At 42.5% G+C, this 17,709-nt stretch overlaps 1 protein-coding gene across 1 annotated transcript in view; it reads right to left on the reverse strand.

The window, feature by feature from the left end:
* The window catches only part of DNAH14 (dynein axonemal heavy chain 14), a 454,489-nt gene that overhangs the window by 409,794 nt on the left and 26,986 nt on the right, over nucleotides 1–17,709 (reverse strand). Inside the window, 2 exon segments of the mRNA XM_073336702.1 lie at nucleotides 2,706–2,768; nucleotides 14,667–14,779. Coding sequence (XP_073192803.1) covers nucleotides 2,706–2,768; nucleotides 14,667–14,779 — 176 coding nt within the window.

Genomic DNA, 17,709 nt, shown 5'->3' on the forward strand with positions numbered 1-17,709 from the left:
CGGAGAGGTTGACCAGTGCCAAGGTTGGTTGTCCCATCTCGGTGCCGGCAATTTACAGTGCCTGGGCAGTGCCGGATCGCACACGGATGCCGGGGCAGTGCCGGATCGCACACGGATGCCGGGGCACTTCACACTGAGGAAGCCGGTGCCGGTGGGTCTGGGGCTGGTGGTTGTAAGGCAGCCTTCATGAGCAACTGCTTAAGGCGAAAGTCTCTTTCTTTCTTAGTGCACAGCTTGAAGGCCTTGCAGATTTTGCAGCGCTCTGCCTGATGAGCCTCTCCTGGACACTGGAGATAGGTGTCGAGGGGGTTGCTGTGAGGCATAGACTTACGGCACGTAACACAAGTTTTGAAACCCTGGGCTTTCAGCATGCCCCAAAGCTGGTGCTGGAACTAGCTTCCAGAAACCTGAATACAATGGTATTTAACTAACTGATAACTATCTAACAACTCCTCTAACTAGAAGACTGAAAGCTAAGGGATCACTCGTAAGCGAGAGAGAGAGAGAACATTCCAACGCCGCCACGGATGGTAAGAAGGAACTGAACGGGGGTTGGGCCAGCAGAGTTCTATATACACCGCCATAAGAGCGCCACTCTAGGGGGCTCCCCTGCCGTCCCAACGGGACCTGCTAAGGGAAAAAGTTTCCGATGTTCATGCACGCACCACGCGCGCACCTAATTGGAATGGATGTGATCACCTGAAGAAACATCTGTTTGTGGCAGGCAAGAGACACTGGGATGGAGGGGGAGGAGTGATCAGCAGGGCTGCCAGCGGGGGAGAGGCGCTGGGGGGCGGGCAGGAGAGGTGGGAGCTTGGCTGGCAGCGGGTGCTAAGCACCAGCTAATTCTTCCTTCATGGAGTCAGTGCCGATGTGGCCTTCAATGAGGCCTCCACTTCCTTCATCTGTTGAGTTTAGTGGAACTAATCACCAAAAAAAAGTTACTCAGATGCCTAAGTGTGTTGAGGAATAGGGGTTAGCTTGTGGGATGCGAGGTGATTGCAGTACTAAATGTCATGGTAATACAAATAATAAGTACAAGGTACTATGGTTGCAGGATACATTTTGAAAATACTTCATTTTTCAGTTATTCAAGAGTAAATTTGATTTTTTTAAAATAAAGATACAATTTTCCTATAGTTGGATAGTCTGACAGTGCCCCAAGATAATTATGACAAACTTTCCACACACAAAAGAAAACTGCATTTGGGCAAACTGCTGACAGTAAAATAGAAAATCACAACTGGTAAAATTTTCAGCTAGCTATTAGCATTGGAAAAGAGGGCCTTATAATGACAGTGCCTTCTTCACAGTATCTAATTAGCATAATTACTGTAAAAATGTTACCGCTATCTCTCTTTTACAGAAGTTAACAGATTATAAATGACACCATTATGTTCTCACTTCCATAATCAATCAGCAAAATTTTGGAATTCTTATTCAGTTTTTAATCATGCATAACTCCTATTTACATAAATGAAAATGCCTGAATTTAAATACAGATTAAAAATTGAGTAATGACTTCCCAATGCCTTTCCCATTTAAGTATCTGAAAATAAGGTAAAGACAGACTATGTTAACTATGGTTAGATTGTGCTTAGTCACACATGAATGTGCAAAGGAAGGGACAGAGTACATGTAGCCTTCTCCCACTTCCACCCTGACACACAAATAGGTGGCAAAGAGAGGGCTCTCCCTCGCCAAACTACTGAGCAGGAATCCAACTGCTGAATCCCCAGGTGTTTTAAGCCTCCAGAGTCTGAACAGAGCCCACGCACTGTCCCTATCTTCAGTCCGGGGCCGGTTTGTTTACCTATGGCGTCTGAATGTTCGGCCGATCGCGGCTCCCACTGGCGGCAGTTCGCTGCTTCAGGCCAATGGGAGCTGCGCGAAGCGGCACAGGCCGAAGGACATATTGGCCACCGGTGGGAGCCGTGATCAGTCGAACCTGCAGATGCAGCAGGTAAACAAACCTGCCCGGCCCGGCAGGGGCTTTCCCTGCACAAACAGCGGAACGAGTTTGGGAACCACTGCTCTAAGCACATGCTCATGGTGCAGAGCTCTGACCATATGACCTACTGCCTAGCCTCTGGAACCAGTGCTGACTCCTCAGACTACCCCATTAGCTTAAACATACCTTTGACACTGCACTCCATATTCTTTGCAGTGATATTATGATATGATCATTTTAATGAGACTGAGAGGGGACATAACAGTTTTCAAGTACATAAAAGGTTGTTACAAGGAGGAGGGAGAAAAATTGTTCTTCTTAACCTCTGAGAATAGGACAAGAAGCAATGGACTTAAAATGCAGCAAGGGCGGTTTAGGTTGGACATTAGGAAAAAATTCCTAATTGTCAGAGTGATTAAGCACTGGAATAAATTGCCTAGGGAGGTTGTGGAATCTCCATCATTGGAGATTTTTAAGAGCAGGTTAGACAAACAACTGTCAGGAATGGTCTAGATAATACTTAGTCCTGCCATGAGTGCAGGGAACTAGACTAGATGTCCTCCTGAGGTCCTTTCAGTCCTATGATTCTGTGAGTCCTGACCCCTTGGGCACTTCTCTAGCTCTAGTTTACATAGTGAAGCATGGAGCCATAGAGAGGCAGTGTGATTTAGCTGTTAGAACATGGGACTATGTGTGAGGAGGCCTGAATTCTGTTCCCCCTTCTGCCACTGATTCAGATCATATGGCAACTTACTTGCTCTTGGTTATCTTAGCTCTTCGAACATTGATTTTCCAGGTGGAAAAATATGTCTTCATTCTAGAAACAAACAAATGGTAAATTCCTTACCTAATAATTTCCTTACTGATAGCAGCATCTCCCACAATTATGATATGTGTAGGGTATCCCCCTCCTGTGTGCAGTTTCTGGAAGCAGTTCAAAGCTGTAGCACAGCCTGGGATAGTCAGGCCCCTAATCTCTGGCCTGCTGCCAGATGATTAATTCAAAAACTGTTTAAAAACTTGTAGAATATGGTTAGTAAACACCAGCTAATAAACTATGTACAGTAGGCTGTGGCCTTCAAACATGAATATTGAAATTAAATTCAGTCCCTTGGCTAGGATGCCAACCAGGGAGGGTAAAAATTGTGGGAGAATGCTGCTAGCAGAAAAGAAATTATTAGGTAAGAAATTTACCATTCTTGATCTCAGCATTTCCCACAATTCTGATATATATGGGAAGTAGCAAGCAGTGAACCAAAGTAGGGAGGGATAAAAAACAACACAGAACAGAATGAGTTAGGAAGTTCCCCCTTTCCAACTTACTCACTCAAAATAGTAATGCTATTATTAGACTCACACCTGCACAACCGTCCTGCCAAAGCCTCTGCAGGGGACAGAAAGTTGATTTTAGTATTCTAATAAAGGTGTTAATATAGGACCATGTTGCTGCCCTGCAGACCTCTGCAGTGGAAACACAAGCTCTTTCCACCCACAAAGTCGCCATAGGTCCTTTAGACTAGAGCATGCCTGGATGACGTCTGGAAAAAAAGAGTACCTGTTGCCTTACATACCTGAACGATGCATAGCTTGATCCACCTAGCTAGCAAAAGTTTGGATACTTGGCACTTCATGTGAAATACAAATAAGAAGCCCAATCTTCTTGTTGATGCAGTAGGCTTGATATAGCTCGTTAGTGCTCCAACACCCAAAGTGTGCTAACAGCTTTTCTATTGGGTGCTGTGGCTTTGGACAGAATGAAAGGATGACAATCTTCTGTGAAACATGGAAAGATGAATTCACCTTAGGCAAGAGTGATTCTGGGATTCTTCACACCAATCTGTCATCATGATACACACTGGGGGTCCTGCACAGATAAAGCTTTCAGTTCAAAAACTCATCTAGCAGACATGATGGCGACCAGAAAACAGGTTATAATGAATAGGTAAAATGGAGATATTGTAACAGTGGCTTAAAAAGATGTGTGATTGGTATCTCCCAACTGGGAAAAAATGGTCTAACTGCAGTTCTAGCCAATCTGACTACTCTGAGAAATATGAATACCTAAGGGGTCTCGGTCAAGGAACCAAGCAATCCTGCAAATAGAATATTATTTATAGCGGATATCTGGCAGACTATGGACCTATGGTGAAATTTCTGGTTTATTCTTTCCTAAAGAAAGTCAATGATGTAATATGTAGAACGTTTACTTTAGATGTGGACATGTGGAAAGATGCTTGTCTGGCAAGGAAAGAGAACAGCCAGGTAAAATGCTGAGCCAGCAATCTGATCATGTAAACAACTGGGTCAGCTGATCAGGTAAACAACTGAGTTAGCAAACTAATCTTAGTGCTAAGGCAGAAAAAGTGTTTACGAAATATATAAGTGAATAACTTTGTAACAATTTATTTAAGGCGAGCTCATGAATGAGGGAGCATGCTTGCATTTAAACCTATGCTGTGCCCTGTTTCAATGGACTGATCACACACTGAAGCACCAAATAAATGACATACTTCTTCAGCTCAAGAGTCTGTCTGTGAACCCATGCATTCTGGGTAGCAGGAAAGAACCGATCAACACAGGATACCTGGGATACCAGGATCACTGGGATTCTTGCTGTGTTGACCCAATGAGTTAAACTTAATAAAATGGAAGACGGGGCTTTTAGCGTTGAGACTCATCCAGACAGTAGCGTTCCAATCACTTTGTAGGATAATCCTAGCATAGCTAAGCTTCCCTCTCAACAGCCAGGATGACAGCAGGCGCCTGTCTGGGTCTGTATGGAAGAATGGACTTGGTCAATGTCGTCTAGTCTCACCGGTAGCTATACTGGTGGCTCCAATTTCAATTCAAACAGGTTGAAGAACCACAATCTCCTTAGCTAACAAGGAGTTAGCACCCTATTGCCTTTGCCTCGACTTATCTACAGGATCACCTTTCCTAGAAATGGAAAGAGGGGAAAGCATATGGCAGGCCTTGTAGCCATCTGTGCAAAAGAGCATCCATCACCAGAGATTTGGCATCTGCATCCCTGTGAGATACTTTGGCCACTTTGTGTTCTTATGATTGGCTAACAGGTTGACTGCCAGAAGACTGAGCTCTTGAAAAATCATACTGCAGACTTACTAATTCAATCACCATGTTGAGTTGCTGACTGTGCATCTCCTGAGCCAGTCTGCCATTTGATTAATTTCCCCTGGGGTTCCAGGTACCTTGCATTTTTCTGTGCCCCAGATTCATTCCCCATCCCTTCAGGATAGCATCGATTATGAGTACCTGTGCATCTGGAAGATATAGGGAAGACCTTTGCAATGTTCTGTGAGACTGCCCACCATTTTAGAGAAATTAGCACCTGATTCAGAACCTTGCATGCATTATGCTGAAACGTTCCATATTTTCAGGAGAAAGGCCTGGAGGCACCTGACATGGTCCATGGAGTGACTCCTATACATGAAACCAGGCAGCCCATTATTCGTAAACATTGAGCTATGGTCAGACTTGAACATTTTACCAACTGGAATCACGTTCTGTACCTTGTGAAATCTGTCTGGCAATAGATAGACCTTTGTCACAGAAGTCTATTTATATTCCCAGCTACTCTTGGTGTTTATCACAAATCCATATGCTTGAAGCAAATCCAAAGACCTGACTACGGCAATGTGTTCTGTTGCTTGGGTTGGAGTTCTGATGAAGGTGTCATCTAGGAAGGGATACAAGTGAGTGCCCTGGCACCTCAGTCTGGCTATTATTGTCATAAGCATCTTGTTAAAGACCCTGGGAGCTGACAAAAAAGTCAAAAGGAAGCATTTGGTACTGGTAGTTGGCAGTGCTGTAAGCAAATCTCAGCAATCTGTAGTAGCATGGTTGAATGGGAATGTGGATATATACATCTGCAAGATCCACAGATCTATTTGTTGAGCTATTTGAGACCCAAGTTGGCTCTGACCTGCTGCCCCACACCCCAGCCCACGCTTCTGGACAATTAAGAAAAATGGAGTGTAGACCTAAGAATCTTTCTTCTGAGGGAACCCTTTCTATTGCTCCTATGTCCAGGAAATGTGAGAATTCATTAACACCAGTTTGCATTTGATGGGGTCATTCAAGAAGGGGGACTGGATGAAGAGATGGGTGGGGCCCTCCATTTGAGAGAGTAGCCACAACTCACTACCTTTCTTGTCTACTTGTCTCTGGTCGATAGAGACCTTTCTCCTGATAAGTGGGAAATTCTGCCTCCTACACTCAGGTCTGGGTGGAGGCACATTCATTTGTTTTCATAATGAGCTCTTAGAGGTGATGGATCCACCTCTAGATTTTCCACCCGACTCCCAGTTCCAGGATTTTCCCCGATAAACCTGTCTTCTTTCCTCTGGTACCTTTGCCAAGAGGATAGGCAACAGGAAAGGTTTTGTCTGTTGCTGGGTTTCTGGTCCCTCCTTAGAGTACTGAGTGTGGCAGAGAGGGTCTGTTCCAGTTTGGCAGCACTTTCTGTCATTATTTTATCTAGTTTTTCCCCCAAAAGAGAAGCGAGCCTGTGAATTTAGAGGATCACAGAATTTGTTTGCAGTGAGCATCAATTTCCTGGGGCAAAGCTAAATGAGATGTGTGCTAGAGGTGTCTGCTGACCTGGATGCCATGGACTCAGCTGAAAATCTCATTGCATCCATTGAGGCATCTGCCATAAAGGCTGTTGCCAGGAAAACGTCCTGAAGTGTAGACCAGAAGCCTCCATCCTTCCCAGTCTTAAGGATATCCAGCCAGGACACAGACTCCTGTGAAGAATGTAGCCACCAGGGATAATCTGAGGGTGTCTGACAAAGCCTCAAAGGTAGTTTCCACCTTTCTATCAGGTGGGATCTTTAGGAAAAAAATACACTCAAGATGAGATTACTGTGTCTTTTGCTAGAGATGCCACCTCAACATCAACCTTTGGTAGATCCATAATGGCATTTTTTTGGCTCTTCCAACTTGTAATATCCAAGTAAATTCCTGCTTATGCTTTTTCCCCTATTAGCAGTTTCCCACTTCTCTCTGATACATCCTTGAAGGATGGTTACAGCAGGATTGCAGTCTCAGGCGAGAATTTAGAAAGCAGGTATTTGCTTTCAGGCTTATCCTCTAATGCCTATTCAGGCTGGATCTGGATTGTGGATGCAACCTTTTTGTACATAGGTTTAAACTTTTGGGGGGTAGGGAGGGGGAGTTTGTTGCATTTTTTTCCATGTGTGCTCAGTGCCTGAATCTGAGAGCTCCCCTTCCTCAGTAGAAGAGGTGATGTCTGTGTAAGACAAATATCTCTTTGGGTTTTTTTTTTACCTGGTTATTTTCCTTCTTGCTCTTCTTGGATTTTGTTGCCCTTTAGGTTGGCTTTCTAGGTATTTCTGCCTGGCTAAAGCCAGGACATGGTCTTTATTCAGAACCTTGAGCCCTCTGGGTATGTCTCCCTCAATGTCCTCCCCTTTGTAGTCCCACTCCACCTGCCTGGAACATGGGGTATTATCACTGAAATTTCCCTGATTCAAGCTGGGGAGAAGGGAAGTAGAGTATGAATGCTGCTTCTCACCCCAGAGAATTTAAGACCTACTTTAGGGCTAGGGATCGAGGACAGGATTTTTAATTTGCGATCCTATTCTGTCCCAGGATATACCCTCCTGGATTGTGAGTCTCTCTCCTTGGAATCTCTCCCCACTCTGCTCTGGGTCTCCAGATGAGGCTTTTCTGGGTTGGAGTTGCAGCTTCTTTGGCCGGGGGGGGGGGGGAGGTGGATGAATGAAAGGTAGAAAAGTTTTGCAAGTCTCTCAGACTGCCCAGAGTTCCAGAAGACAGATGTGCATTGTGGTCTCTTGGAACACCCAAATGTCCTGAGCTGATGGTCCATGAGCACTCACCAGCCTGTCAGGGAAGAATCTACAATTATTTACTTGTTGGGTACAGGTGATAGGAAAAGAACATGCACACAAACTTGTTCAGGATCTTTCCATCAAGTTAGTGAGGTCCTCAACATGATACAGGTTGTTACTATGGTATTCATGTTGTATTTGCTTAGTACAGATACTGTTCAGGGCCAAATCTGCAGGTAACAGAGCTGGAGTCTGACAAACAGTGCAACAGAGGTGCATGATGCCAAGTGGTCCAGAAGAAAAAGACAAATCCAGATTGACATTTGAGGGTTGCATGTAACCTGGCCTATCAGGTTGCATGTAACGTGAAATCTTTCCATCGGGAGATAAGCCTGAACCCTGACTGAGTCTAAAGTTGCTCCTATGAAATCTACAGTTTGCATCGGGAACAGGACAGACTTTTCCAAACTCTCACAGACTGTTAGGGATGAAAGATGCTGAAGCAGGGATGAGGTTGATGCAAGCACTTCTAGACATATCCTGCCAATGAGAAGCCAATCATCTAAGTACGGGAAGACACTGAAGCTGCTTCATCTGAACTATGGTATTACTACTAGAAACTCTTTGGTGAAGATGCTTGGTGTGGTTGGTATACTGAATGGAAGCACCTTGAATTGATAGCGCTCAGGACCCACCACAAAGCTAAGGAATCTTTTGTGCAGGGGTGATTATGCACATGAAAGTACACATCTTTCATACTGAGAGCTGTGACCCATGTATTCTTTCGCAGCAAAGGTATTATCAATGCCAGTGTAACCAAACGGAATTATAATTGGGGGGTAGGGGAAATCAAGAATGGGCCTCCACCCTCCCTTCTCTTTGGGAACCAGGAAATATTTCAAATAGAACCCTTCTCTTTGATGTTGAAGAAGTACCCCTCTATTGCTCCCCATTGGAGGGGAGAGATTCTACCTCTTGGCAGAGTGGCTCCTTATGAAAATGGTCCCTGACGACGAGAGACGGAAGGGGTTTTCTGAGGGGATACAGAGAGAAACTGGATGATGTAGCTAGCTGGAATGGATGATATCTAGCACCCACACGTCCATTGTTATTGCACTCCAGTTGTGGGAAAAGAGTGACAGGAAGATTCCGTGGAGACAGCAACAACAGTGGTTCACAACTCCAGAGCTTCCGGTCAAAAGTATCTTTTTTGCCAGGAGGTGAGGTTGGGTTGATGTGGTTGACTTGGAAGGTACAGGGTATCATGGATTTTGCCCTCTGTCTTTTACAAGGCAGTTCATAGACTCGCTAGTGATAAACAGTTGGATCCTGTGGGTTGTAGGATGTCTTGGATCTTGTGTTTTGTATCCTGGACTTCCTCGAGGCAGATTTGAATTTCCTCCACCACCCTGCACAGCAGCTCTCAAAACTGCTTAGGCCATCCAGAAAGGATGGTGAAGCTGAGACAATAGGAGATGGGGAAGATAGTTGTGCTAGTACCAGTGGAAATGGTAGATCCAACTAATAGTTCTCTTCTACGGAGTCGCAAGAAAGCTTTGGTTGTTCTCTTGGAGGGCTGGGGGTGGAATGACTTCCTATGAGATTGTTCTGACCCTGGGTATTGTGCATATGGGTTCCATGGGCCCCAACAGGAGCGACTGAAGGTGGGTTGTGGAGGGCCTCATGGGGTACTACCAATCTTGAGGGGTGTGTTTGAGTGGAGGTTGGTTCCAGGAGACTCTTGATCTCCTGCCTGCACTGATCTCCCTTGGAGGTGGTGATGATGGTTCCTTTGGTAGCTCTAATTCTCCTAATGACAAAAAGGCCAGATCTGGTTTAATATGGGGGGCCAACAGTTCCGATGGCAGAAAGCTGTGGCTAGTATAGGGGATGGGAGATAGATTTATTCTATAGCCCATATCCCCGGGTGGTATCAAACTCTCCCTGCTGAGGGATGGTCCTAACAACAGGGGAGACTGCAGATCTGGAAAAACAAAGATGTCCTTTGGGATGGTATGTCTCTTTGCTCTCCCTGCATTGTGTGGAGTTCTCTCTGCCCATACTGATGGAGCCAAAGTAGGGATGCTCTGGGTTGGCAGGTCTATATGTTGTTGACGATGGAGGTTCCCAACAGATACTTTACATCAGTACTGGCAGTCCTTGGTCTTCTGACCTGGGCAATATGACTGGTATGGTTAGCGGCAGTGCAATCTGGTACCAATGAAGCCCCGTTTTTATGAGCCTTTTTATTATGGCCCTGGGACTTCGGACAGTCTAAGTCTCTAGGAGCTGGGCACGAAGACTTCTCCAACTTGGACAGGATCGAATCAGTCCTCTATGGAATAGACTTAAAGGGGGATCTTCTCTTGTATTTATGAAAGCGTTCCCTGCCCTCCTGATGAGACTGTGATCCCCCTTGCTCCTAGGTCAGGCCTCATGCACATCTAGGAGGTGCACATCTTGCTGACTCTTGCCAATGTATGCGGAGAGGGTCAGACCAGGGCCTAGTAGCCTTTTCTGTGACGTGCTTTTTAAGTGGAAATTTCCACACCAGCTAGGTACAGCTAGGGAACGAGCAACAAATACTGCACCTGGCAGAGATATGCGCTTCCCCAAAGCAATAAAAGCAGCGTTGGTGGACGTTGCTTACTGAGAAGGAGCACAGATTGGAGAGAGAGTTTTTACACCCATGTCTTCTGAACGTAGACCAATTCCCATACTGAGCTGAGCTCAGTATGGGAGCTGAGGAGTTATGGGGGAGGAGGTGGAGAGTTCCTCTTGGTGGGGAATCTAATTAAGTATTAACTATATTACTAGAAGCTATTTACACTAGCTATATTAAAGATAAACAGGTTGAAGACAAGGCTGAAGAAACAGGAGAAACTCTGGAGGTTCTGATTCAAGCCATGTGGCTGTAAGAAGGAACTGGAAGGACGGTCAGTCCACTCCGCCCCTTATATGCTCCATACGGAGCATGAGGAGAACAGGGGTGCATGCACGGACCAATGGACATTATTTAAATTGCCAGTATGAAGCACGTGGAGTACCTGAATACACACAATGGAACACACATAGGAACCATCACTTGTGAAAAAAGGATGGTGCTACTACCTGAAAAAAATGGATAAACTAATAAGTTGGCTAAGAAAAGTTGGGCACAAATGAACCATTTCACTACGGCTGCAGAGGCAGAAGATCTGGGAGCAGACCATGGAAGGGGACATGACTAGATCATGCTGTACTCCAGACACTGCAAACAAGAGGGGAATAGCCCACACAAATCAGAATTGTGCAATACACGGAGCTGCAGAAAATACTATTTGTACATGGCAGAGTTACACACTGGAACAACCCTCACTTATTATTATATCAGGCTATACTCCTGAAATCTCATTGATCATGCTTACATTGGCACTGTAGGTGGATAGGAAACAATTCTGACAATCAGGTCTCTGTCATATAATTCTATTCTATGAAACTGACTCCCTTGCTCTTCTGCCCACCCTCCTAAGGGTCATGAGTTGCCTTCAGAACTCTGACAACCATAGCCAAGAAATAATGCGAATAACTCTGTTTTGGTTGAGTTTTAAATGTAAAAAGTGGCTTTCACCTTGCGAAGAAAATAAAGAAGTGTGGAGTTTGTGACATGTTATATAGCTACAGTGAGGCAAAAAAATGTGACACTGAGGGCTACATTTTGAAATGTTTTGGATGTTTAACATTTAGCTGTAACAAGGCCAGTTAACAGACTTTTGAATGGTGTCCCTCCAGACTCTGTGCTTGGAGGTAGCAGGGCTTGGTGAGTAGTGCATTTGGTCTATCTGTAGGTTGTTTGTTTGTTCTCTGTGTAAGGGTTGCAAGTGTGGTCCATTGCCCCCGGCATAAAACACCTGAGACGGATCTGTTTGTTGGTGCCTTGGTAAGGACTGGGAAGCTCTGACCCTTGGAGCTTTTGTATCAGTCCCGCTGTTTGAAGTCTCTGGTGGTGAAGGACAGAGCTAAACTAAGCAGGGAGACTTGGTATACAAATTCACTTACTAGGCAAACTTGAGAGACACAAAGAGAGGCAGCTAACCAGAGAGTTTTGGAGTTAGTTTAGAAAAAGAGAGTGAGAGAGGCTTTCCTTCCAAGTCAATGCTATATTAATGTGGAATTTGAAGAAGGCTACCAAAAAAAAAAAAAAGAGTGCTGATGACCTGCAATGGCCTTATTTTCTTTCCTGCTTGCAGCCAGAAGGGACTTCCTGTTAATGAAGTTTCAAATTGGTGAAAGATTCTTGGACTGGAAGGATAAGTACAGACATTACTAAGAATCAGAGAAGTTGAGGAGTTCCTAGACAGCCAGGTTCAGAAAATACCAATACCCCAGGCTCAACGAAGAAAGGAGCTGGCCACTGAGGAGTCGAAGACAGAGGATGTCAAAGAAGGCCTAGAAGTTTGTGGCCATCAGAGGCAAGAGGTCACAATGGCATTCCATATGGCAAGACACAGATGAGGATGGGCAGCCTGTGGCCACCAAGGAGAAGACAACCAGGAGAAATTCCACACAGCTGGTGCTTTTCAATCAACACCAGGTCCTCAACGCGGAAAGTACGAACAATACTTCTCAAGATTCAGCTGGTCCAGGGAACAGAGAGATGTACAAGACACTCCTGTGGATGCCACCTCGGCCCACCCTGTAAGAAAATCAAGCTTGCCCACAAAGAAATCTCCAACCATCCAAGGAAGACAGAGTATCCTTGCTGGGGATTCATTACTCAACTAATCAAAAGAACATTCTGTAAGGGAAAAGCAGACAAGAGGATGGCATGCTGTCTTCCCGACTCAAGACACAAGACACAACTCTAAGATTGGATAGGCTTCTGAAGTCATTGGACAAGCATCCACTGGTGATGGTACATATCAGCACTAACAACACTGAGTCATAGACTGTCTCACAGATAACAGAACACAGAAGTGGCCTGAAGAAGAAGGTTTTCTCCGAGATCCTACCTGTCCTGCAAGTGAAGGAAGAAAGAAGGCAGAAGATTCTGGAAATGAACCACTGGCTAAGTAAATTGTGGAGGACTTTGGTTCTACAGAACATTGGTTCACATTCTATAGGGAGAGAGGGCTGTATATACTGGATTGCCTCCACCATAGTAGAAGGGGAACTAACTGCCTCAGGAACAGGCTGGACAGAGTAGTCAGGAACGGGTTAAATTAATAAAACATGAGGGTAAAAAGAGAGGAGATATAAGTTCTCAGAACAGAATAGAGATATTGAGAACAAAATTAGTCAAGGAACCAAAGGACATGAAGAGAAGAAATAGTTTAATTAGCTATACACCAGTGTTAGGAGGCTGGATAACAAACAAGAGGAACTGGAATTGTTCATTTATAAGCATAAATTAGATATAGTTGGTATTACTGAGACCTGGTGGAATAAATTATATGATTGGAATGTTAAAATCAACAACTATTACCTATTTAGGAAGGACTGAGTAAGCAAAAGGGGAGGGAGAATGGCACCCCATGTTAAAACTGACATTACCTGTTTGAATCACCAATAGTGCAGAGAAAATGATCCTGAATGCTTATGGATCAATGTCCTAACAGATAAAGCACAAGATGGCATTTTAGTTGGTGCCTGCTACAGACCACCATATCACATTTGGGAACACACTGATTGATTCCTTGTGCACTTATCTACAATTTGTAGAGGGAAAACCTGCTAAATCTTTGTGTACTTCAATTTGAGCAACATATGCTGGAGATTTCATGGTGCCGGTACTAAAACATCCATGGAATTTCTTAATATTATAGAAAATTTCCCAACTCAAAAAGTGTTGTAGCCAATATGGGGGGATTCTGTATAAGACTTGGCCTTGAGAGATACAGAGGAATTCATCACAGAACTAAAAATTAATGATAGCTTAAAGTTCAAGTGATCATGACTTGATCACATTTATAATGTGAAAACAGAATAAAATCCAGACCGGTAATATATATATTTGATAACTTAGAAGGGCCAATTTCACAAAGCTGAAAACAATTATGAGCCACATCAACTGTGAAGAATAATTTAACCAGAAAAATGCAAATGATTATTGGGAATTGTTTAAGAATTCTTTACTAGAAGCCTAAATGCTACAACCAAGGAAGAAGGTTGTATTGGCTAAAAAACTGACCTGATTTAAAGAGGAAGTAAAGACAGCTATACAAATTATATATTTATAAACAAATGGAAGACACAGGAAGTTGACAGTAATGAATATAAAATCAGAAGCTAGGAACTGATAATGATAACAACATTGATAATGGAAGCCCAAATAAACAAAGTGTGCAATAGAGGGATTTTAAATCTTGCTTTAAGTGAAATGGTCAACTCATCCTTTAACTATGGCATTGTTATGGATGTATCCACAATAACGAATCAGAAGAACAGACAATTTTAGTACCAAAGATTTTGCTTTATCTTTAATACATAAAGGACTGCTCAGCAGCTTTCTATATGTGGACTGAGTACTGGTAGTCATTTCATGCATTCTTTACCATGAAAGAAGGATTAAAACCACTTCTCAAAATCAGGTGTACAGTATGCAAAGTCTTCTGACAAAAACCAAAAAGATATGGCTTGGCAAACCTGATAGTCTAAGGTTAAAATAAAGAAGCAAAAATCTTCCCCCACACAAAAAATAGAGGAGAAAAGAAAAAGAAATCACTCTCAAATATTTTTCTCTTTGTTGATCATCCTTAGATAGCATAACTCTGGAAAGAATATCAATTTATGAAACTGACAAATTATTGTAGGCATGGTATTAGTGGGCATTTTGAAAGGCATTGTCAAGTTATCAGATTATAATATTTTCTAATATTATTTTTATATATTCTCTCTCTTACCGGACATTGGAAAACACATTAAAATTACATATCATATAATAAAGTTGTCTTTCACGCAGCCATTCTATTACAGGAACTATTTCCATTTCTTCTGCTTTGTGTACTACAGAAAACTAGAAAAATTAAATAAAAAATAGTCATTACTTCAAGATGTTTGCGACATTATGGAGTTTCCACTATTGCAATACATAGTTTACTAGCTACAGAGTAAATCTGACATTTTATTAACTGCTCTAATAAACAAAATCTGGTTAATAATAGCAGCTGCATGGCAATAGTAGGCAAATAGAAAATCAGCAGCTGAAAGAGCTGCTATGCTTGTGTAGGATTGCGAAGCTCCTTTCTTCCAGGCTCTTAGAGGCTGCTCACAAATTATGTAGTATGTGCCCTTCTCAGTGTCTAAGAGTACTACTTCTGAATGTTTTGAGACCCTGCATGTTTGAGGTGAGAGAATGAATTAGGCTGGATATTAACCAAGGAGTCCTACATGGCAACATACTATGTTACCAGCAGAGCTGACTGCAGATAGCCAAAATTTTGCATTTCAAAGATTTTTGTTTTTTCTACAACGCCACACATATATCCCTCCTCTCTCTGCATTCCCATACAAATGAACACAGCATGTTTTGTTGTTTGTTGACTGGAATATATATTTAACCATCGGTTTCTAGCACTGTGACTCTCCATTCACATGCTTTCTATGCTACTCAAAAAGAGTAAAATATACAGGAGGTTTAGAGGTAGCAAATTAACTGTTCCGTTTTTCTTTCCTCATATTTAATCTCAGTATAAACTTAAGTAGATATGAAAAAACAGATAACGAACAGCTTCAGCTAGTAATAGAAAATTCTGAAATAAAGTATAGTTATATAAGTATAGTTATATAAAATTATATTTTCTGTTGCAATCAGTTATATGTAGGGATACAACGAATCAGTATTTATTACTGCTAAGTTATGCTGTTAGCAGCAAACAAGAATTTTTGAACCAAGCTCTTTTTTATATAAAAGTGTCCATACTGTTTAATGCAGAATATTTTTTTCAAGCATCGCAGTATACAATTGATCCAAAAGATGCTTCTTGGCAGAGAAGCACATAAAATTATCATTTTGTTTAAATTACAACAATCTGAATGGTTCTTAAGTTCCTCTTTACAGTCCAAAATAAGACATAAATCTAAGACATAATTGTTCTCGTGAATATTAAAAAGCAATCATAAAAACCAAGGCTAATCAAGCCTGGCTTTGTTATGTTTGCCTTCTGCACGCACAGGAAACAGTTGCAGGATTAATGCAAAGTCAGACAAAGCCAATAGGTCTTGACATCAGGCAACGTAACTGTTCCTGGATTGCTTCCTTATATTCTTTTTAAAACATAGCAATAGCTTTATCTGCAATTTGAATCAAGTCACAGATACAGGGCTTTAGTCAAGGACACAATGTTATCTACACAAAAAAAGTGATAAGACAATCAAGTTTCATCCTATAATAAGGATCTGTCTGTGTGTGAAATGCTATTAGTTTTTACTGAACTGATACTTCAACACTTGAAAGAGGATCTGTCTGTCTGACCCATCTTATACCTCATGAACCACGTGGTGATAAGGTTTTAAAGGCTTGACATCATCATATTTACTGGAAGAGGATTTCGGAAAAATCAATCTTTTCTGTAATGTCAAATATCCTACTTCACAGTGCCTGTGTGATTGTGAGGCAACATTTCACAGGGGATCAGTGCACAATAAACTTTTTAATTATGAGATCTTCAGTCAAAATCCTGATTAGATTACAGTTAAAAGGGAGTATGATGGTCTCATTTCACTTTCTAGCCAACATCACAACACAATTCATAATGATTAACAATCTCTGCTAGCTGCACCCGGAAAGAGTAGTTAGACATTACTGTGATAGGTCCTTTAGAAATGTTACTAGATTACACAGTCACACTATAGGGACATTGGGCATTACAGTTTATTCAAACAGTAAAAGTACAGAGTTTCCTGTATTCTGAAGGTTTCATGTAAGGGTAGAGCTTCCTGAAGCTCAGAGTCCTTGAAGGACACCTTTTAGGTATTCTATCCCAGAATACTGAAGGACCAACAGCTTAAGCTTGACTCAATGTTCAAAGAGGGGGGGAGGGGTGGGGAGGGGGGAGGCAGTGTTGTAAGACCACTAGAGGAATGATGCACTCTCAATAATAAAAAATAGAATAAAACACCTGGAAGAGCCTGATATGATATGATAAGGTCTAACCAGCACAGTTTCTGCAAAGGGAAATTGTGCCACTAATCTATAAAATTCTTAACAGAGTAGAACTGTATTGACATACTCTATTTAGCTCTTCAAAAAGTCTTTGACAAAGTCCCTCAACAAAAGGCTGTGCACAAGGTCTGGTGTTGTTTAATACATTTACTAATGATCTGGAAAAGGGTGGCAAGCAGTGGCACAACAAAAACTGCAGATGATAAAGTTATGTAGGTTAGTCAAATCCACAAAAGACTGTGAGGAACTTCGAAAGGATTTAACCAAATTAGATGAAAGGGCAACATGAGTGCAGACCGACTTCAATAGTGATACATGCAAAGTAATGAACAGTGAAAGGAACAATTTCAGCTACTCATACAGAGTTATAAATTAACTGTAACAACTCAGAAGAGGGACCTAAGCATCATCTCAGTGAGAACCTCTGCTAAGAAAGAGGTGACATCAATAATTGTTGCTGTCAGGGTTCCCTCCCCACTCTGAACTCTAGGGTACAGATGTGGGGACCCACATGAAAGACCCCCTAAGCTTATTCCTACCAGCTTAAGTTAAAAACTTACCCAAGGCACAAATCCTTCCTTGTCCTTGGATGGGTACTGCTTCCACCACCAAGTGAGTTAGACAAAGTTTCAGGAAAAGGACCACTTGGAGTTCCTGTTTCCCTAAAATATCCCCCCAAGACCCTTCACCCCCTTTCCTGGGGAGGCTTGAGGATAATCTACCAATCAAATAGGTAAACCAGATTCTTAAAAAACAGAACTTTATTATAACAGGGGGAAAAA

Source organism: Lepidochelys kempii, chromosome 3 (genome assembly GCF_965140265.1).
Source record: "Lepidochelys kempii isolate rLepKem1 chromosome 3, rLepKem1.hap2, whole genome shotgun sequence".
NCBI classification, from domain to species: Eukaryota; Metazoa; Chordata; order Testudines; family Cheloniidae; genus Lepidochelys; species Lepidochelys kempii.